This window comes from Nelumbo nucifera, chromosome 1 (assembly GCF_055504915.1).
Source record: "Nelumbo nucifera cultivar China Antique chromosome 1, China Antique-T2T, whole genome shotgun sequence".
Classification (NCBI taxonomy): Eukaryota; Viridiplantae; Streptophyta; class Magnoliopsida; order Proteales; family Nelumbonaceae; genus Nelumbo; species Nelumbo nucifera.
The window spans coordinates 171,415,055-171,438,121 of NC_142649.1; the positions used below are offsets into that span (position 1 = coordinate 171,415,055).

Below are 23,067 nucleotides of genomic sequence, written 5' to 3' on the forward strand. Positions count from 1 at the left end.
GGCTTGTTGGGTGCCAAACCAGCTGACACACCCATGGACACAAATACCAAGCTAAGCAGTGATATGGGTGAAGTGTTTGAAGACCCTGGCAGATACCGACGACTTGTGGGCAAACTGAACTACCTAACCATCACCAAACCAGACATCTCATTTGCAGTTAGTGTGGTAAGCCAGTTCATGCAAAGACCTTTGATTCCTCATTGGAATGCAGTTCTGAGAATTGTGAAGTATCTAAAAGGGGCTCTAAGTCGCGGTCTGATATACAAGAGTGGGGGAAAACTTGAAATAGAAGGGTATTCTGATGCTGATTGGGCCAGGTCTATGTCTGATAGGCGGTCTACTACAAGCTATTGCACATTTCTAGGAGGTAACCTGGTAACGTGGAAAAGTAAGAAGCAGACGGTTGTGGCAAGAAGCAGTGCAGAAGCAGAATATAGGGCTATGGTGTACACTGCTTGTGAATTAGTGTGGCTAAGGAACCTTCTACAGGAAGTAGGGTACAACATTAACACTCCAATGAAGCTCTATTGTGATAATCAGGCTGCAGTTCATATCTCCTCTAATCCAGTGTTTCATGAAAGGACCAAGCACATTGAGGTTGACTGTCACTTTGTGAGGGAGAAGGTGCTGAATGGAGAGCTAGACACTACACATGTTAATACAGGAAATCAGTGGGCTGACTTATTTACAAAAGGCTTGAGTCGGGGAAGAATGGACTACATATGTAACTCACTAGCTTGAGGGGGAGTGTTAGCGTAGGGGTATTTCTGTCTTTATACCTTGATTAATGTTGTTGATTTGTAAGGTTGTGTTGGAACAAGTGCTCTTAACTTAAGTAAGGGCACATAGGTCTTTTCAGTTATGTTTTAATAATAATATAAATACTTACTGGCCGACTAGGAGAAGTCAAGTTGACTCTTTCAGTTCGAACCAGAATTTCTCTTCTCTCTTTCTCTCTCTCTCTCTCTCTATATCACCTTTTCTTCTTCTACATAACTGAACTCAGTCAGGCCGAACTCTAAGGCAGACCTGAATTCTATCAGATTTATTAAAAGCCCTTTGACCTGGTTAATGATTAAAACATCCATTTTATTAAAAGGGTTTATATATGGTAAAAACAAGCCCCAAATAGTTGGATTGTTGGAATAAGGCTTTGATGAGTCAAGTAAGGTTTACCTGGCTAACGTTAAAGGGCTTTTAATAAAATGGATGATTGTCTAGCATATAGTAAAAGCCCTTTGACCTGCTTTTAATAAAGGGCTTTTATATATAGTAAAAGCCAGCCCCAAATAGTTGGATTGTTGGAATAAGGCTTTGATGAGTCAAGTAAGGTTTACCTGGCTAACGTTAAAGAAAATAGGAACTAAAATGGATGATTGACAACTTGCATTAAAAAACATTTGCAAGCTTTACTGTTAACAGTAGAGGATGATAATTTGATGACCATCATCAATAATACTGAACAATCATATAACTAATTTAAGTAGAGGAGGAAACAATAATGTAGAATAGGCAAATCTAAAAAATAACTTGACCTATTGACCACATCAGGACTTGAAAATTATTTGTTCTATTTCATGTTCCCTTTCTCTTTCAAGGTGGAGGGAGGAAGTATTAAAAAGATATTAGATCCGTTTCACTGCTATTCATCATTAAATAAAAGAATACAACTGGAATACAACCTAACCTACTTGACATTGTTGAGAAACAATTGCAAAGAGGTTATAAATTTGACCACCAGTTCTTTTTGATAGCTAAGGACCACTGATTCTTTACCTGAATCCAAATGGCGGTTGGTGCCCATGGCAATGGTTACCCGAGTTCCAGGTTCAAGTACTTGGTCGACCACAACATTCTGCAGAACATTGTATGAATCAAGTACAGTCATACATACCATCATCACCAGGCTTAACCCCAAATGATGAAAGTATAAAAAGACTAAGCAGAAGAACATCGGGAAGTGGTTAGAAACATGAATCCAAGATAAGACAATAAATCATAGCAAGAAACCTTTATGGAAGCAGAACCAGAGAAGTAGATATCCATTTTAAACTCTATATGTGTGAGTGTGTTTTCCTGTGTGTGAGATCAAAAACATGAAATTTTACATTTGTAATAATGAAAAAAGAGCAGATACAATGAAACATAGGTCCAACAACTGAACAGCCCGAGAAAAAAGAAAACAAAGAACCAAACAAGAACTTTCTTGAGAACAAAAACAAAAAAAAAAAAAACTTTCTTCTTACCTTTTTTACCATTGTGAGATACTTGTTTATATTCCTCAACAAAATAGGTAGCTAACACTCGTATTAATCTCAAAAAATCCTTGAAATTAGTACTATTTGGGAAGAAAGAAACAAAAGACTTTTCCACAGCATGTCCAAAGATCCAGAAGAACTGATTGCCTTTTCTTTTGCAAAATTGCTTTCTTGGGTCTCGGCTGTAAAGGCGGTTCAGGTTTCCCATCTTGGAGCTAGATTGTCCTCTAGGAACTTCTGGAATCTGCAATGGTGTATTGTCTGCTTGATCCTTCCCCAAAGAGTTGTTTTTGGGGGGGCTCCTCTTGTACTTTTATTCCAAATCTAAAGAAATTACCTTACTTCTTTCAAAAAGAAAATCCTTGAAAAATCAAGCTATGTGAACTATGTTTACCAGCTTCTTAATATTGCATACCATGTGCTAATCTTCAATTAGTATGGGTATCACATGTGAAGGAGAACCTTCTTTTATACCAATTTGTTTGCACTTTGTATAAATCAAAAGGAAAAAATAAAAATTATGTAGATTGATAGGTCTACAAGAGAAGACGCAAAGGAAGAGATGGAAGAGAAAAAGAAGACAAAGAAAAGAGAGAACAGTTAGGTTAGGGAAATAAATCTTGGGATGCATGCACAACCCCTTTTTCTGTTTATGTATATGGACTAGATTACAAGAATACCACTGGTGGACAGCATCATATAAAACAAAATAAAAATAGCGCCTTCACAACAGGATTGTGGGCCTCACAAAAAAAAATCTCATGATTTCTCCAGGGTTCTTTCGGACATGGATGTTCTTTTACAAACTTCTTCTTCTTCTTCTTCTTCTTCTTCTTCTTCTTCTTCTTCTTCTTCTTCTTCTTTCTTCTTCTTCTTCTTCACAAACTTCTTCTTCTTCCAAGCATGAATCACCTAGGAGACTTAGAGCCATTCTGTGACAAGAAACACCTCCACAGAGGGAAAGGGGTTACCAGTAAAAACACTGAATCCTAACCATCCCTCCTTTTCAACTCACCTCTCTGCATAAATAATTATTTATGTAAAGAAGGAAAACCTTCTTTGATACCAACTTGTTTGTATAAATCAAAAGGAAAAAAATAATAATTATTTAGATTGATAGATCTACAAGAGAAAATGAAAAAGAAGAGATGGAAGAGAAGAAGAAGAAGAAGAAGAAGAAGAAGAAGAAGAAGAGAATGGTTAGGGAGAGAATAAATCTTGGGATGCATGCATAACCCCTTTTCTATTTATATATATGAACTGGACTACAAGAATACTGCTGGTGGATAGCATCATATAAAATAAAATAAAATAAAATAAAACTCCTTGACAACAGGATTGTGAACCTCACAGAAAATCTCATGGTTTCTCCAGATTTATTTCAGATTCAGACACAGATGTGCTTTTACAAACAAAATTCTTCTTCTTCTTCCAAGCCCGCATCACTTAGGAGACTTAGAGCCATTCTGTGACAAGAAACACCCCACAGAGGGAGAGATGTTAAGTAGTAAAAACACCAAATCCTAATCATCCCTTTTATCCTTTTTCAACTCACCACACTGCAACCACTGTTTCAAAATTTTGAGAATAAACTGCAAATAAAATTGCAGGGATTGATTGCATCAACTCAGAAAGTGATTCAATATTAAGGCAAAGTTCAAGTTCATTGGTAAAACTTCAGATTCAGGTTTTTTTACCTTGATTAAAGATGTAAACAAAGGAAACCAGTTTCTCTATCTAACTGCCCATTTGGGATAGCTGAAGCACAGCGGCTTCTGGCTTTCCGAGGTGGGCTGCATATGGACAGCCTATAAGCTGTGTTTAGTGAAAGAATCCGGAGAGCCAAAATTGGCTGTCAGTCAGTCATTTGAACAGCTGTCCGCTTCAGCCTCTTTGAATAGCTTAACTGCAGTGCTTCAAAGCAGCTGAATCTTCAGGTCAGCCCTCCCAAACAGATCCTAAAGCATGGATGCTTAAAACTATATCATATCTTTGCCTCTTTTTTTTGATAATTGAAGAGGAATTTTATTAAGACAATATGAGAACTGTTACAATCATCTTACTGAAAGGCACAATGTGCGACCACCCTTAAAGAGTGACATAGCACTATAGATCAAGATTACAAGGTAGCCCAGTACAAATGTTCCCTCAAAACCCCTTGTTTAGCAAGATAATCTGCCATAGCATTTGCAGACCTGCCAACCCACTGTATACCAACATTCATGTTTCTTAATAACCAGCTGGCCTTCTTTGAGAGGTTCTTGTAGCACCAAATGACTGAGCTCAGATCTGTTAACCAACCTACAATAATGTTGGTGTCACCTTCAATTTGAAGGTTCTCAACACCAAGTTGATTACCAATGTGAATGCCTTGTAAAGCTGCCAACAACTCAGCCCTATTTGAGCCTCCTATTCCCACTGGACCCGAGTACAAGGCTAAGATATTACCATCCTTACCTCTCAAAATCCCTCCTATACCTGAGGGGCCAGGATTGCCTTGACTGCTTCCATCAAAGTTCAGTTTTACAAAACCTTCTGGCGGCGAAGTCCATACTATAGAAGTCCTTTCCTTCTTGAGGGAACTATTAGCCACCTCTAGCCAGTTCCTTCTAAAGTCATCAAAAGAGAACAAATGAAAAAATTCTGAAGTTCTCAACTAATGAATTGCCCTTGTTAAGATACACTCTTTGATATTCGGGAGGCTTCATTCCTTTTCTTGAAAAATTATTGCATTTCTTTCCTCCCAAATTGTCCTAAGTGTGGCTGCTCTGATACATTTCCACATAATCTTCCCTCTTTTTGTGAGACATACAAAGACCAACGGGTTGAAAAGCAGACTTACATCAGTGGTAAATTCCACTTGCAACCAAATAAGGCAAAAATCCAATCACAAATAGCAACAGCAAAGGAGCAGGAAACTAGTAAGTGGAAGCAATCCTCACCATTAGCTTTGCATAGAATACACCAGCTAGGGGACAAGCACATAAAAGGCTTAAAGGCTTCTTTTTTCGTAGGCAGTCTAGAGTATTGATCTTCCCATAAAACACTTCCCAACAAAACAAGATAATTTTGGGGGGAACAAGCTTAGCGCAAAGCTCCTTTACCGGAAAAACCAACTGAGGGGAGGAAGAAAAGAGGGCTTTCAAAAAGGAGGCACAAGAAAGGGAGCCTTTTGGGTGGCGGGACCAAATCCTCTTGTATGACTATAAAGGATCCAAACAAACATTATCAAGAATCAAAAGAAATTGAGAAACATCACCAAGTTCAGCATCCCTCAAGCCTTGACAGAAACCAAAATCCCAATTTAATGACAAAGGCAAAAGGGGGGAGGGAAGGAAATTAGAGACAGCCTTATTCTTAAACAAGGAAATAGAGTAGAGAGCATAGTTGTTGTAGAGAACACTAATGTGGACCCCACTAAGGTGGTCCCCACTGTTCGTATGTCAGCAATAAGTTATGATTAGGATTAGTTCTTTATGATAAGATTAGTCCTAGTCTTTTATAAGATTAGGATTAGTCTTTTTTCAGCTTTATCTTATCTTATCTTATCTTGCCATGTAAGCAATTCAGTCCTTTTACAAGTATGATACTATGTATATAAATTTAAGAGGGGGGCGGGGCTGTTTAAACACATCAACCCAACTCTCTTTTATCAAAACCTCTCTCTCTCTCTCTCTCTCTCTTCTTTTCTTATTTTTTCTTCTCCTTTAAGTGTCTGTTCAATCTTGAGCGACTACTTGGTATCAGAGCATTCGATCTAGGGTTTCTCATGTGGAATTAATTCAGCCGACCACATGAGAATTATTTAGGGCTGAGTTTTCTCATTCGACTGATTCTTGGAGATTACAAGAAATCTTCAGCAACAGTCCAAGGATTGGAAAGTGCTCCTTGTAATCAGGAAGAATCAGAGAAGAATTAAGTGATCAAGGTTAGGTCTTTGGTCAAGATTGGAGGTGCCAATCAGATTTTTTGGTTCTCTCATCAAGATTGAAGTTGGCGATCAAGAAGATTTTTCTCCGAGATCAGTTCTGTTTCAGAAGTTTCTCGGGTTGATCAGAATCAAGATCAGTTTTGAGCAAACTGGAGTTGGCGATCAGAATTTCAGCAAGAATTTTTTGAATCAATATCAGTTTTTTTTTCTCAGAAATTCCTGGGTAAGGTCTTATTCCTTCTTGAGGGCAGCAACAATGACAGCTTAATTTGTGAGGTACGGCTATATAGAATTTTTTTTCTTTTTCTCTTCTAGGGTTTTAAGAGAAAACCCTGAAATCCAGGACTGTTACTGTGTCTGGATAAGAGGTTAGACTTGTTTTTAAGTTTGGTTGCTATCCTATTTCTGTTCTCTAGTGATACAGTGAATTGGAAATTTTTTTTTCTTTCTCTGAATCTGATTTCTACTTCTAGACCTATTGTCGTTAGTTTTTTCAGACCCAGTAGGCTGATTGTTACAGTAAATAGAAGGTGTTTTTTGCTTAACCCCTAACCAAGAATGGAGCTCAAGCACCAAGGGGAGGGTGTTTTTGGGACTAGTTCAGGTGGCATGACTGAAAACACCTTACAGATTACAACTGTAAAGTTTGATGGTTCAAACTACTTAGAGTGGGCCCAATCAGCCATGATGGCCATTGGGGGAAGAGGAAAACTGAACTATTTGTTGGGAGATGTGAAGGAATCAAATAAGGAGGATCCCACTTATGCTAAGTGGATTCAGGAAAATTATTTAGTGATGGCATGGCTGTGCAATTCCATGCAGCCACACATCAGCCGAAATTACTTATGGGCAAAAACAGCTAAAGAAATATGGGATGTTGTGAAAGAAACCTACTCTCAGCCCCTTAATGTTGCTAGGGCTTATGAGCTGAAATGTGAGGTTAAAAATCTCAAGCAAGGTGAGAAACAAGTTTCTATTTATTTTTCAATCTTGAAATCCCTGTGGCATGAAATTGACCACCTTGATTCAATTGAATGGGAAAGTCAGAAGGATGCACAGATTTACAGAAAGCAAATTGAAACTAATAGAGTGTTTGAGTTCTTGGCTGGTCTAAATTCGGAATATGATAGTGTGAGGCAGCAACTGATGACAAGAGACGGTGTAACTCTGTCCCAGGCCTATTCCTTAGTGCACAGCGAAGAGACTAGGAGAAAAGTTATGCTACACCAACAGCCTTTTGAATCAGCTCTGGCAGCAGTTAAGCCCAAATCTGGGAGTGATAAGGAAAGAGACATGAAGAAGGAAGCTAAGAAGGACCTAGTATGTGAGCATTGCAAGAAACCTAAACATACTAAAGAGACCTGTTGGAAGTTACATCCACATCTAGTTCCAGCAAAACTCAGAAACAAAAAAGGGAATGCAAATATGGTTGTTAGTACAACCTCATCTAGCACAAGAGGCAATCCTCTAGATACTCTAGTTGTTGTCCGAACTGCTCTAGTTCAGCTAGAAAATGAAGTTGGTAATTCAGCTCCACCTCCTCAGACACCATCAGCACCCCTACCTTAGCTTTTGCTCATTCAGGTAATCGGGCATAGCTCACCATGCCTCAGTTACAGGTAATACAGAACATTCATGGATAATAGATTCTGGAGCATCCAACCATATGACTGGCTTGCCGTCACTATTTACTACCTATCACTTATCTTCAGGCAGAGACAAAGTGTCCATTGCTGATGGCTCCCTCGTTCCTATTTCTGGCAAGGGAGACATCAAGTTGTCTAATGTTATTTCCTTATCTTCGGTTTTGCATGTTCCTAAGCTTAGTACTAACTTGCTTTCAGTTAGTAGCATTACAAAAAACCAGAATTGTTCAGTAACCTTTTTTCCGGATCTATGTATTTTTCAGGATCTGAAGACAAGGAAGGTGATTGGGACTGGCCGTGAGGCAAATGGAGTCTATCTACTTGGAGGGAATCCTCATTGGGAAGATAGTGAGACTAAGAGGTCTTGTGTTTCTCAATTTGTTGATCAGGCTATGCTTTGGCATAATAGGATGGGTCATTTATCTTTTCGGGCTTTGAAGAGTTTGTTTCCTAGTTCATTTGAATCTATCCAGATGTCTAGTTTGAGATGTGAGAGTTGTGAACTTGCGAAACACTGCAGGACAACCTATTCATTAAGTAATAATAGAAGTAATATTCCCTTTGAAATTGTGCATACTGATGTTTGGGACCTTACCATACCACTGCCATTGGGGGGGTACAGATATTTCCTACTGTTTGTTGATGATTATACTCGTTTTTTGTGGATTTATCTCATGCATTCTCGAGATGAGGTTCCAGCATTAACCCGGATCTTTCATCAGATGATCTTAATCCAATTTATGGTCAAAACCAAAATTTTTAGATTTGATAATGCGAAAGAATATTTTGCAAACCCATTAGCCTCCTATTGCTTGAACATGGGATTATCAATCAGAGTACTTGTCCTCATACACCACAGCAAAATGGGGTTGTTGAGAGAATGAATAGACACATATTGGAGGTAGCCAGAAGCATTATGTTTACCTCCAATGTGCCTATACGTTTCTGGGGGGATGCTGTTCTTACAGCAGCGTATCTCATCAATAGGATTCCTTCACGGGTTCGGGACATGAAATCTCCATTTACCCTCTTATATCCTGATAAAGAGTTATTTACCATTCCCCTTAAAACCTTTGGTTATACATGCTTAGCTCAGATTCTTGGCCCTCATCGTTCCAAGTTTGATCCTAAGGCCTCAAAATGTATTTTCCTTGGTTATGCACAAACTCAAAAGGGATATTGCTGCTATGAACCTACTTCTGGGAAAATATTTGTCTCAATGAATGTCACTTTCTTTGAAGATGTACCCTATTATCCAAGGGTTTCTCCTCAAGGGGAGAGTAGTAAGGATGGGGTTTACTCGTCAGAAGTTCCTTTACCTATCCCATTAAGTGAAGAGGGGTGTAATGGGGAGGGCTGTCAGGGATGCAGGGATGTGAGAATCTATCACAGACAATGGAGACAGGTTGATTTCGGACATCAACAGTGCAGGCCAGTCCCAGTCTCCTCTGCAGATCCAGATCCTGGTACCACAGTAGCCCTAGTTCCTTCTGCAAAGCCAGATCCAGGTACCACAAATACTACAAATGAAAGACATCCCACCATGGAGCCTTCACCTTCATTAGATGATCTTGATCTTCCCATAGCAGTTCGTAAGGGCAAGCGTCGTTGCACCACATCTACAGCTCACAGCATTTCTCAGTTCTTGTCCTACGATCATTTGTCTCCCTCCTATAAGTCTTTTCTCACATCCATTGCCAATGTTCCCATTCCCAGAACAATACAGGAAGCATTGGAAGTACCAGAATGGAAAGATGCAATAAAAGCATAAATGGATGCCCTCATCAGAAACAATACTTGGATGATAGTTGATCAGCCTAAAGGTAAGAAACTAGTTGGATGTAGGTGGGTATTCACTGTGAAACATAATGTTGATGGTTCTATTGAAAGGTATAAGGCCCGGTTAGTTGCAAAAGGATTTACTCAGACATACGGTATTGACTACTTGGAAACTTTTGCACCAGTAGCAAAGATGACCACTATCAGAGCCTTATTATCTCTTGCAGTCAGTTATCTTGGTCGTTGTATCAGATGGATGTTAAAAATGCCTTCCTCAACGGAGACTTGCAAGAAGAGGTTTACATGCAATTGCCTCCTGGATTTTATGGTACAAAGACAGGAAAGAAGGTTTGTCGGTTGAATAAAGCCTTGTATGGACTAAAACAGCCCCCAGAGCTTGGTTTAATAGATTTAGATAAGCCCTTGAAAGGTTCGGATATGTATAGGCCTAGTCAGACCACACCTTGTTTATTAAGAGAGTGGATTCTTCTTTAACCTTGCTTGTTGTATATGTGGATAATATTGTAGTAACAGGAAATGATAATACTGAGATTGAGTCCCTTAAGCAACTCATTCATCAAGAGTTTGCGATAAAAGATTTGGGAGAACTACGATACTTCTTGGGCATTGAGGTAACCAGATCCAAGCATGGGATTTTTTTTTCTCAAAGAAAGTATGTTCTTGACTTGTTTAAAGAAACATGAAAGTTTGGTGTTAAGCCTGCTGACACACCCATTGAACAAAATCACAAGATCAATGCAGAGGGTGGAGAACCCCTTGAAGATAAAGCTATGTTCCAACGGTTAGTTGGAAAACTTCTCTATCTTTGTCTCACTCGACCCAACATCAGTTATGCAGTCAATGTGGTTAGTTAGTATATGCACTCTCCGAGGACTACTCACCTCCTTGCAATTGAGAGGATACTACCATATTTGAAGAGGTGCCCAGGCAGAGGCATTTTATTCAAGAATAATGATCACATGAAGATAGAAGTTTTCACAAATGTTGATTGGGTTGGGTGTATTGATGATCAAAGATCTACCTCTGGATATTGTGCTTTTGTAGGAGGTAACATTGTCTCTTGGAGGAGTAAGAAACAAAATGTTGTTTCTCGTTCCAGTGCTGAAGCTGAATATAGGTCCATGGTAAATGGTGTAGCTGAGATCTTATGGTTGAGATCATTATTTGAGGAGTTAGGTATTGTTTATGAGAAACCCTTGATGTTGTACTGTGATAATCAAGCTGCCATCAATATAGCCCATAATCCGGTACAACACGACAGGACTAAGCATATTGAAGTGGATCGACATTTTATCAGAAAAAGGGTTACATCTCAAGAAGTATGTCTTCCATACATCACCTCCGACATGCAGCTAGCAAACCTTCTCACCAAGGCGGTTTCAAGGAAGAAGTTAGAAGCAAATCTATGCAAGTTGGGAATGACAAACATCTATTCCCAACTTGAGGGGGAGTGTAGAGAACACTAATGTGGACCCCACTAAGGTGGTCCCCACTATTCGTATGTCAGCAATAAGTTATGATTAGGATTAGTTATTTATGATAAGATTAGTCCTAGTCTTTTATAAGATTAGGACTAGTCTTTTATAAGATTAGGATTAGTCTTTTTTCAGCTTTATCTTATCTTATCTTATCTTGCCATGTAAGCAATTCAGTCCTTTTACAAGTATGATACTATGTATATAAATTTAAGAGGGGGGGCGGCTGTTTAAACACATCAACTCAACTCTCTTTTATCAAAATCTCTCTCTCTCTCCCTCTTCTTTTCTTATTTTTTCTTCTCCTTAAGTGTCTGTTCAATCTTGAGCGACTACTTTGTCAAGGCGACGCCTAGGCGACAAGGCTCCCTTTGAGGCTTGCCTTGCCCAATCGCCTAACAGTTTTCTACTTCCTACTATAAAATACTTTTTTATTCATTCTTCTTTGAGATTATAATTATAAAATAGACATTATTAAACTAAAATAATCATTTTGTGTGTTTATATACTAATTTCTTTTTATTATTTTCTTATTTATTAGGGTTTAATCAACACAAACATTGCTAAATGCTGTATTGAACCCTCAAAGACTTAAAAAACTGAACCAATAAGGAAGAACTAAAAATTTTATCTAATCAGCACATTTTCCTCTTCCATATATTCTTCTTCTTCTTCTTCTTCTTCTTCTTCTTCTTCTTCTACTACTACTACTACTACTACCAATACTTTTTATTTTCTTCTTTTCCTATAAAAAAAATAAGGGTTCAGCCCCTATATTTTTTGAATTTTATTTTCCTTCTTCCTTTTCTTCTCATGAATATGTTGATTTTCTATACTTTAATATGAAATTTATACTTTTCTTATGAAAACCATGAATAATTATTAAAGAAATATGGTTATGGTACCTAAAGAACTACCCTAGGATCTTATTTTTTAACATAAAAAAATTCATCGCCTAGGCGAGCTCACCTGGGCGCCTTGAAAACTATGGTAGAGAGAAGGGAAAAGGTCTTTTAAGGCTGAATTTCCCACCTAGACATCTTCCCAAAAGAGAACAGAATTCCCTAAGCAAACATCATACCTAACAAAATTAAGAAATTGGGGAAGGATGCTATGAATCGCTTTCCAAGGAGTTGTCAAAGTAGCCCGTCAAGAAACACCAACATCCCAGCCATTGTTTGAGCGACCATGAATGCTAGCTATCACCTCATGCCACAACCTCCCTCTTTCCAAGGGCCATCTCCACAGCCACTTACCTAACAAAGTTGTATTCTTCAAGACCAAATTTCCTAGCCCCAATCCACCTTCTTCCTTACTTCTACACACTATATCCCACCTTATTAAGTGATCCTTCTTCTCTTCCCCTGGATCCCATAGGAAATTCCTCATTAGCTTCTCCAATTTCTTTGCCTCCCTAGAGGGGATTCTAAAAACAGAGAGATAATAAACTAGCAAGCTAGCTAGGGTGGCTCTTAAGTCTTAACAACATTACTCTACCTCCTAGAGAGATATAGCTAACATTTTTTCAAACTTCTCTAGGATTGGAGTCCAAAAACTGCTTTCCTTCGGGTTAGCACCTAAAGGGAGCCCAAGGTAAGACAGAGGCCAAGAAGCCACTTGACAATTTAAGCACTTAGCAACAAACTCAATGACCCCTTCATCCAAATTTATTCCCACTACACAGCTCTTACCCAAGTTTATTTTTAGGTTAGAGACACTTTCAAAGTAACTTATCAAGCTCTTTAGATTCCTCACTCTCCGTAGGTTGCCCCCTTCATTGAAGATGATGATATTATCCGCAAATTGGAGATGGGTAACCAAGACATTATTCCTACCTATCCCCCAACCTTTTATTACCTCCTCCCTATCAGCCTTAGAAAGTAATCTACTGAGAACATCTGCTACAAGAGTAAACAGAAAGGGGGAAAGGGGGTCACCTTGCCTTAGTCCCTTAGTAGCAGGAAAGAAATCCTTTACCCCACCATTTACCAACACTGAAAAATGACAGGAGCTGATGCAACCCTTCACCCACTTACACCATCTATCACCAAAGCCACAGTTCCTAAGAATCTCTAAATAGAAACTCCAATCCACTAAATCATAAGCTTTCTCAATATCTAATGTACAAACCACCCCTTGTTGGCCAGACCTCCTCATTTCCTCCACGCATTAATTGGCTATTAAAATTTGATCAGTTATCTGTCTTCCCTACACAATGCCCTTTGGGCTTGACTTATTAATTGGGTTAACACTGCTTTTAGCCTCAAGGACAAAACCTTAGCCAAAATTTTGTAAATACCCGTCACCAAATTAATTGGCCTGAAATCTTTGGGGTGTCTTGTATCTAACTTCTTAGGAACTAGGGCTAGAAAGGTGGCATTAACTCCAGGCTCACTATATGTTTATTTGCAAATTCCTTAAAGACTCTGAAAATGTCTTCTTTTACCACATCCCAACAATCCTAATAAAAAGCCATTGTAAACCCATCCGGACCAGGAGCTTTTGATTTGTCCATTGAGAACACCATCTGTCTAATCTCCTCTTCCTCAAAGTCTCTTTCTAACCAGCTCACTCTTTGCTCACATAATCTAGGCCAATCGATTCCCTCCATCTTGGGTCTTTATCCAAAGGTCTTCTTAAAAGAGACTTGAAATGGTCCACAAACCTCTTGGATATTTCTTCCTGTTTTGTAATCTCTTCACCATCAAGTTCTAATTTGGCAACAAAATTCTTTCTCTTTCTCCCATTAGCCAAGGCATGAAAGTACTTTGTATTCCCATCCCCTTCCTTTATCTACTTATGTCTTGATTTTTGCCTCCAAGAGATTTCTTCTCTTAAGAGGACCTCTTCCAAGTCCTTTAAATTTCGTCTCAACTCGCTTTCTTGCTCATCCATATTCCTTTGGGATTCTTTATTATCAAGTTCCTAAAACCGAGACAACAAAGAAGCCTTATGTTCCTCTACTCTCCCAAAGTGATCTTTATTCCACTCCTTTATTTTGGATCTAAGCCTTTTTTTAGCTTTTTATGAAACTTGACTCCCTTCCACCTTACCCCCCTCAACTCCTCATTCCACCATTACTCAACCCTATGCACAAAATCATGGTGGGTTAGCCACATGTTCTCAAATCTAAAGGGCAAGGTCCACTTCCTAAGAGTTCCGGGCCTAACTTAATGGGACAATGGTCAGAGATTACTCTAGGCAAGGCTCTAGACACCAAATCCCTCCAATGATTTTTCCCACTCTTCATTAAAAAGGAATCTATCCAATTTCGAACAAAGGGGGTTTTCCTAAAAGTTGGACCAAGTGTAATTGGCTTACAATAAGGGTATCTCCTTCAAAGCACAGGTGTTAATGAAGTCATTAAACTTTCTCATACTAGAGGTAAACACTTCGAGCGTTATTCGACTCATTACAAAATCTAATGACATTGAAGTCCCCCCCCAAACACCAAGGGCCATCCCATAAACCATTAATTCCATTCAATTCCTCCCACAAGTCATTTCTCTCTCTATAATTATTTGGCCCATATATATTCGTTGAGACCCAAGTAAATCCATCATCCAAGTTTTTAAATTTCAAAGACACAGAAAACCTTCCAATGAGTTCCTCAACCGATCCCACCACATCCTCTCTCCATAGAGTAACTAGACCCCCATAAGCTCCCCAGGAGGGAGCCGAGGTCCACTTCACTCCTCTTGATTCCCACACACTTCTAACCCACCTTCTGTCTAACTCTGCTAGTTTGGTTTCCTGTAGCAAGACTATATCAGGTCTCTCTCTCCTCAAGAAATCCTTAATCACCCTTCTTTTCCTTGCACTCCCCAAACCTCTCACATTCCAACTAATAATCTTTCATTAAGCTTCACACAAACAACAGCCCCTCTTCAAAACCATAACTCCCTTAAAGGGGGGCCTTTCTTCTCTCCCCTCTGCTGCTGAACTCAATATCTCCCTCAATATCAGAAATCAATCTCTCCACCTCTGATCTCTTTTTCTTTTTGGATTTCCTTTTCTGCTCCTCCTTTTTTGTTGACTCACCCACACTTGTCAAGTAATCTCCAGCCTGAACTCTAGGAGGTTGTCCTTTCCTAGTTGGAGTAACCTTCCCATCCTCCACTTCAGTTTTATTAGACCACTCTAACTCCTCTTCCTTTTTCTTATACTCTTTGCCTCTTTGGAATGTGTTTTGCCTTCAGTAATGTCTATACAACAGAGAGCAGCACACCAAGACAAGCCATTAGTCACTAAAAAAGGGTTAAGGCAAGTTATTCAAGATTTACATCGTTCGTCTTCCAAATTCTATGATAGATTAAGAAGGTTAGTGCTGAGGTTATCAAATCTTTAGTCCATGCATATAAATTCATAATTGTCTGCCCTGCCAAGCTTTTCAACACTTTGTTGCCAAAAGAAAGCAAAGTTTCAGATTTGACCACATTATAGCTCTGTCTTTTAAATGGATTGAAAGAACAGTATGATGACAGTGCATTTACATAAGTTTGGCTAGACAAATTAGGTTTGTTAATGCTGGAAAAACCCATTTGCAAAACTTAAAGAATGTAGTGTAAGCAACAGTAGTAGGTATTAGAAATTAGAAATTAGAACATAGAATATTATTAACTCTAATGTTGTTCATATTTCTCTCCTTCTACTAACAAAAAATAATATCATTGAAACTTATTGGGGTCTCTTTAAACTAAACAGATAAAGGCAAGCACAAACCAAACCTTACTTAAACCAACATCAACTAATGTTCCCTTGGAATTTGCAGGTTTCTCTTTCAACGTAATACCTGCAACAACATTGTTATACTTAACAATGTCAGTAATTACATAACTAAAATAAATTTTCAGGAAATAAATATATAATTCATTAAGGAAAAGCAGTTAGGTGCATAACAGCAAGCCCTATAAGCATCTACTTAATCAATCAATATACAGTAAACATAGTACAGAAGATTCAACTCAATACTGACACATCAATGATAATTAGGATCTAGAATTCGGAATAAGGTACATAGTTATAAAATCTCTACTACATAATGCTAAAACTTGGAGGCAATCTCATGTCAATGCAATAGCCATCTGCTGCAAAATGTACAAACCACAATCTTTTTTTTTTTTGGTTTATTGATACAAGTTCAATGCACACACCTCTTCACTAGTATACTATAAGGCCAAAAGTTTTGTTGAACTGGTCACTCAGAAATGCAAATGTTGAGATGGATAAGTGGTTAAACTGTGGACAGGATTAGAAATAAACTTATATGAAGAAACCTATGAGTAGCTCCAATGGGTTATAAAATGAGGGAAAGTAAATTAATTGGTCATGCGGAGAAGACCATTTATGGCACTAAGAAGAAGTGATCTATTACAAGTTGAAGGAGCTAGAACAGGGGGCAGGCCAAAAAGGACATGAGTTGAAGTAGTAAGAAACAATTTACGGGCTCAAAATGTAATGATGGATATAGCACCGAACATAACAGAATGGTGAAGCAGTATTCATGTAGTCCTCATAGTTGGGATAAGGCTTAGATGATGATGAGTTGCTCAAAAGAGGTCATGCTTGCAAATTCCAGAAAAGAGAAGGAAACCAAGACAATTTCCCCAACATCTTCACAGTACAGGAAAGCTTGGCTAAGTAAACATGGATGGGGAAACTATTAAACTTATCTTGTCCGTCGCAAGGTGGTCTTGATCATTTAGTCTTATTTCCTCACTCCTTTTCTTATCAGAAATAGTAATCAAGATGCTATTGCACAAAGAAGAAACCCCAATATTCCCAAGTTTTTGGAATGAGAGGAATTTACACATCCAAAGGATGACATTTAACAACAAAACCCAAATCAGCATAGCATCAAGGATTTACACATTAGTCTCTGGGCCAGGTGCCCCCACATCAAATCTTCCCTGTTTCCTCAGTATGTTTGGCTTCACCACAAAACATGGGATCATTTACTAGAAGGGATAGCATAACCACAAAACATTGAAAGAAATTCATCTTCCTGTGCATGTGACTGTAACTTCCCTAATGAGCAAGTATAAAAAGCATGGGAAAAAATAAGAAAAAAGAAAATGCACCTTCCCGATAAGGAGCCCATTCATGCTTGCGCAGATGGTGAGGAGCGTCAAGAGGTGGCAACAAACCCTGAAAAATGTAATAGAAACAACAATCACTTGGTGCAAACTATAAACTGAAAAATATTATACTATGACAGTTGAATGAAACATGGTTTACAAAGACTAGGTTCGTACCACAAATCTTAAGCTGTTATGCCTAGGAAAGAGATTCCGTCTTAGATACTGTGGTGTCTCAAGATATTGCAAAATCCTTATAAGAAAGGGGGCACCACTTTCAGTACTGTCCATGTCATTTGCTGTTGTAACAGTGGAATCATCTGTCGAACTACTCTTACTATCAAACACTACCACCTGTTTGTACAAGATTACAACAACACGGCTCTTGTAAGCTAGCTGTGAATTCCCAAATCTATGTTCCGTTATAAGCTCAATGACAAACTTGAAAGTACATCAATAAACAAAACTCGAAAATTCAATTTAAGATGAATCAAATAATTTAGTGCTAATGCTACCCCATCAGAATTTTCTAATAAGGAACTTTTTATTGAAAACTAATAAGGAACATGTTAATGGAACTCTTTTATGTCCCAGCTTAAAAATACAAAAGGGAGAGAAAAGGGAGAAAGATACTAGAGAGAGAGAGACCAATAACTAACTGGGATACTAACCTCATCGATTCGGAAAATAGTTGCAGCCCGAGCTATCTGACCAGCCAACTAAGAAAAAATACGAAATTATAAATAACGTAAGGATGATGAACAAAGCTCCAGAAAATCAAGAAAAAAGGTTCATATAGAACTTAAAGAAAACATAAGAGATTACTCGAGTTGCGAGTTCGAGCGATTGTGCGTTGTCGATGATGGAGCCAGGCACAGCGATGCCGACTGTAGGTGTCTCCTTGCTCTTGTTCTTCTCCTTTTCCTTCTTCTTCTTTTTCTTCTTATTCGCTTCGCCATTAACGTGCCCGACCTCCCTTTCTTCTCCATCATCCGCAACTGCTTCTTCTGCGTCTCTCCTCTTTTTCGCCATTGTCTCTGTAGAGCTCTGTTTGCTTCCAAACCTCTTCAACTGGGGTGAAAAAACAATAAAAACTGGATTAGCCTTCACTCTTCAGCAACGCCCCGTTAGGGGGTCTTCAGAGTTGGAAATATTCTGTGTTTCTTGCTCTACCATCTTTCTCGTGCTTTAAAAGATTGAATGGTTGGATAGCACTCAGATGGGTCAGATAATCTGTCGTCAACGCAATTTAACCTTGATAGAACGACTTTCATCTGGTCAGGATTCAGGAATAGGGAGGGTGATCATTTCTAGACCGGCCCGGCTTGGCCAGGCAGGCCAAGGCTTAAGCCCTTATCTTAAGTGTGAAGCCCAGCCCAAACCCATAATCACCCCTTCAGTGGGTGTCCCTGGGAGTAGGTGAGGTAGGGTTTCGAGCGAAATGAGATAGAAAGGTTTAGATTTATTACAGATTTTTTTAAGAAAAAATAGACCATCTTTTAAAAAAGAAAAAATAGGAATTCAAGGATTATCACATAGTGATCCTTAACATTTTAGTATGATATTAGAGTTTTGGGAGGGGTCAAGGATAAACTTAGCGTGTATTTTGTTCCGTGGGCATTTCATGATAGGCATTTATCAAAACGTTGTCATGTTATCGCCAAATCAGCATTTTTTTATCATATTCATTCACATGCATTAATATTCACAAAAGTGAGTTTTGATTTATATGCACATCAACCGTTAGAGAAAGCTTCATTTTATCGCTCCCCCCCCCCCCCGATGGTTGAGCATTTATTCATTATTCTGCTTATGTGGTGCTTAGTGGCACCTAGTTGTCCATAAATTATTTATCAATTACTTTTTTTGGTTTTGAAGACAAATCAAATACAAACATTTATTTAATAAATGGAAGCTATACCAAACACATACTTAATTAGGCTTATGATCTTGCCTCCACACACTCAATTAGGTTCTGTCCCAAAATTGAGGTAGAAACAGGGGTGTCATTTGGACTTGATTTGGTCCTATCCGTTCAGTCCATTATAAATGGACCAGGTCCAATCCAATCCAATGAATATTTTGGATCATTTTGGACCGGTCCAATTTAATGTATGGACCATCCAATATGTTCAAATTCATTTTGATTTAGATTGGTTTAAACCCAAACCTGATCCATTGACACCTATATTCTTATCTTATATCAATGGATCAGGTATTGGCTTAATCCAACCCAATCCAATATAAATTTATTACAGACTGACCAGGTTCAATCCAATATGTCTTGTTGGTCTATCCTTTTTTTTAATGCAGCATTGGCACTGTGAGTGAGAAAATTTGGCATTGCTTTTTTTTTTTTTTTGATGCAGCATTGGCACTGTCAATAAGTGCAAATACTACCAAATATTATATCATATAGGATTGTCAAATATAATTCCAAACAAACAAAAGAAAAACCGAATAAGGCAAAATTTGTATACGTTTCAGATTTGCACTACAAACTGATGGGGCTTATCAAATAATCAAAATAATATTATAACCAAAGAGGTATCCATCTGAATACGAAAGCATGAGATCAAACCCAAATAAATGCCAGCTCTATGTGGTAAAATCAGTTGACTTCACATGGTAAGTAGCAGTTCAAAATAAGTTTTTGCTCTTATAATAAAGAATGACCAAATTCAACAATAAGGATATTTTAATCAATAAAAATCACAAATGTAGACCTCATTCTTACTTTTAATGGTAGTATAGATTAATTAAATGAACTAAAATTGACTTTGATATTATATATCATGAATCAAAATAAACGGATGGCATTTTCAAGGATACTTTAGGTTTGATCATGGATAGTGTTTGGCTTATGGTTGAGTTGGACTCGGGTGCCACATGTCATTTCTATGGCCGCCTTATCACTTCAACCACGTCGGCACCATGTCATTAGATAAACACAACCAGGACAGGAGAGCATCATATAAATAAAGAGGATAGCTCTACCGGGGGTTAGGTCTTATCGTGAAGACCTCGGCGGGCAACTTCATTTCGACAACCCCCGGAAGCCTCATCCAAATTGGACATGGATCTTTGGCTATAAGTAGGTAATCCTCGCTCGAGGTAAGGGACTTTTGACTTTTAGCACCCATGTTATTACTTTGCTCGGACCAATAATGTTCTCTCAACTGCTCGGCTTGACCACCAATCATTCTCTTCACTAATTTGAGTGTCGGAGTACTTACCCAAGGAATAATTCATCGGGCCTCTAACCACTTTCTTGGTTTCAGATCTTGGAGCGCGACTTCATCCTTTCACCTTGACTCCACCCATTTAGCAGGATTATCTAACTGTAACATCGATTCAAGAAATACCTTGGATCGAGCATCATCAAATAGATTGGGCCTTCCAAGGATTTGCAAAACAGCATAAAAGATTGCTCAATCAACCAAGTTTTTTTTGGCAAACTGATGGTACATTAGCTTGAAGTTGAAGCCTATAAAAGTTCGTAAGATTGGTATGTGTGCGCAATCACATTTATAGGTGTTGAGTGGACAATGATATAAAAACCTATGTTCAATTTACCCATAATTCACCCAAAATGAAGAATTAAGTTGGAATTCAGGGAACAAGATTTAGCATCAACAGGGAGGGGTTCACATGTCAAAGGTTCAGTCAAGGTCGAATGTATATATATGTATACATCCATAAATACATACATAATATTAATTACATAAATATATACAAAATATATAATTATATTCTACTACAACATATTTTATTATAAAATTAATTTTTAATAAAAAAAGGATTCGGTGATAGAAAAAGCATATTTGACACAAACAGCAAGGTAAAGACGCTTCTGGCCCCTTATCATCACATAAACCCTAAAAAGTTGTCTAAAAAAATCGCCCCAAATGGATAACTTAGCGCAAACTTGTGACCTTTGGATTTTGGAAGTTCGCATCTGAGTTATAAAAAATTTCAAAAAAATTGATGTATTTCCTACAACTAGGATCAATTCACTAGTTTTCCAGTTGGACCAATCAGACGACGATTCTGTTCGGTACTTTAATTTTTGACATATTCTAATTTTTGGAGTATGACCAAATTAACTTGCCAAGGGCCCAGGTCACACAATTCAACCAATTCGACTAGTAGGTCAAATGCAAATTTTTAAACATTGAAAGATCTCTTTATCAAGTTGGATAGACAGTAGGGATGCAAACGGATTGGATCAGATTTAATTATTTTCATCATATATATATATATATATATATATTATAAAAATAAATAATACAAAAATTACAAAAATTCAATATAAATATATTTATAAAAAAATAAGTAAGATGTATATAAATAAATAAACAATATATATATATATATATATATATATATATATATATATATATATATATTCGGATAAGATAGGGGATGATTCAAATTTGATCCAATTTTTTTAATCAGATTATCTGATCCGGAAATCCAACAAGAGTATATCCAAATCCAACCAAATAAGATCAGATTTTGGATCATATCGGATCATGATTCAATCCATTTGCATCCTAATAGATAGGGGTCAATAGGCAAAATTCAAGTTGTCCATCCAGCACCCCCGGTTCTCATTAGTCTCCATGATATTTGCCTAGTTCTATCCTTGTTTTAGGAGGAATATGTTAATGTTTTCAACTTGCAGGCAATCCACTCAATCTGGCCGATCAGCCCATCACTTAGCCAGATTTTCAGGTCTATTCCACCTCTAAACCACTTGTAATAAAAACCTATTGTCTTACCAAATAACCCAATAATCGGTCAGGTTGAATCACTTGACTTAGTAAATAGATCACAAGTTAGACATTTGTTATTTTTTCCATTTTCTTATATTTTTAATTATTTTTCATCATATAAAAAATAATAATTCTTATTTATCACAATTTTTTATATAATAAATGTGTAACATTAAGGGCATTGACAATCTTGTTTTAAGGGGAATTTGTCTAAAATTCACCATGACTTTTCAGCATTTATCTTAAACTCACAATAACTTTTCAAAACATATTCATGGAACCCCATGTCATTAACTTGATATTAAATAGACTAATAAGTGTTAGTAGATTACCATTTTACCCTTTGTTATATTCGACCATTTTTTTGTAATAATATTTGACCCATTTTTCAGTATTCCAGAAGTACCTTGTTATTATTCGTTCCAAAACCCATTTTCAGCTTCCTTGGAAGTTGGAATACTTTCAAGGACAACTTTTGTCAATGAGTAACAATAGTACTCTAACGGATGGTGGGTTTTGGTAAATAAAAACTCATTAACATGTTGTTCCTTGGATCTTTTGAAAAGTTATGGTGAGTTTAAGAAAAATGATGAAAAGTTTTGGTGGGTTTTAGGCAATTTCTCTTTTTCAAATTTTGTATAATTTATCTATTTTTACATTTTTATTGAATTTGTGACATCATAATTTAACCCATTGGTCCTCATGATTGAACTTGAATCAGTGAGGTAGCTAAGTATAGTAGCACACATCCAATCGATCAATTTTGGTAGTTTCCTCACTAGTCCACTTCTATGGGAGAAGAAATGGAAACAAAATAACTTATCAACCAGGTGCAAGGTTCATAGTGTTTGGACAGTGTCTTATCTGGTCGAAGCTACCACATGGTTCCTTTCATAACTGACGTCTTGGGACCACATCAACACTCTTTTAAGAAACCATGTTGCCAAGGACTTCACAAGGAAGTAAAATCCCACACGGACAAGGAGATGTGCAGGGAGGCGAAGCCTCCCGAAAACCTTGATGAGTGGCCTCTTCCCAATAACCCCACAAAGAGCTTGTCTGACTACAACACAGACACTCATCTATTTAAAGGCATTTCCTC

At 37.7% G+C, this 23,067-nt stretch overlaps 1 protein-coding gene across 1 annotated transcript in view; it reads right to left on the reverse strand.

Moving 5' to 3' along the window:
* LOC104596473 (methyltransferase C9orf114 protein) overlaps positions 1-18,322 on the reverse strand; it is a 36,152-nt gene extending 17,830 nt beyond the window's left edge. The window contains exons 1-6 of the mRNA XM_010257650.3: positions 18,013-18,322; positions 17,859-17,906; positions 17,365-17,541; positions 17,191-17,257; positions 15,838-15,902; positions 1,777-1,855 (exon numbers count right to left, since the gene is read on the reverse strand). Coding sequence (XP_010255952.1) covers positions 1,777-1,855; positions 15,838-15,902; positions 17,191-17,257; positions 17,365-17,541; positions 17,859-17,906; positions 18,013-18,219 — 643 coding nt within the window. The 5' untranslated portion in view covers positions 18,220-18,322. The remainder of the gene's footprint in view (positions 1-1,776; positions 1,856-15,837; positions 15,903-17,190; positions 17,258-17,364; positions 17,542-17,858; positions 17,907-18,012) is intronic.
* Between the last annotated feature and the right edge of the window lie 4,745 nt (positions 18,323-23,067).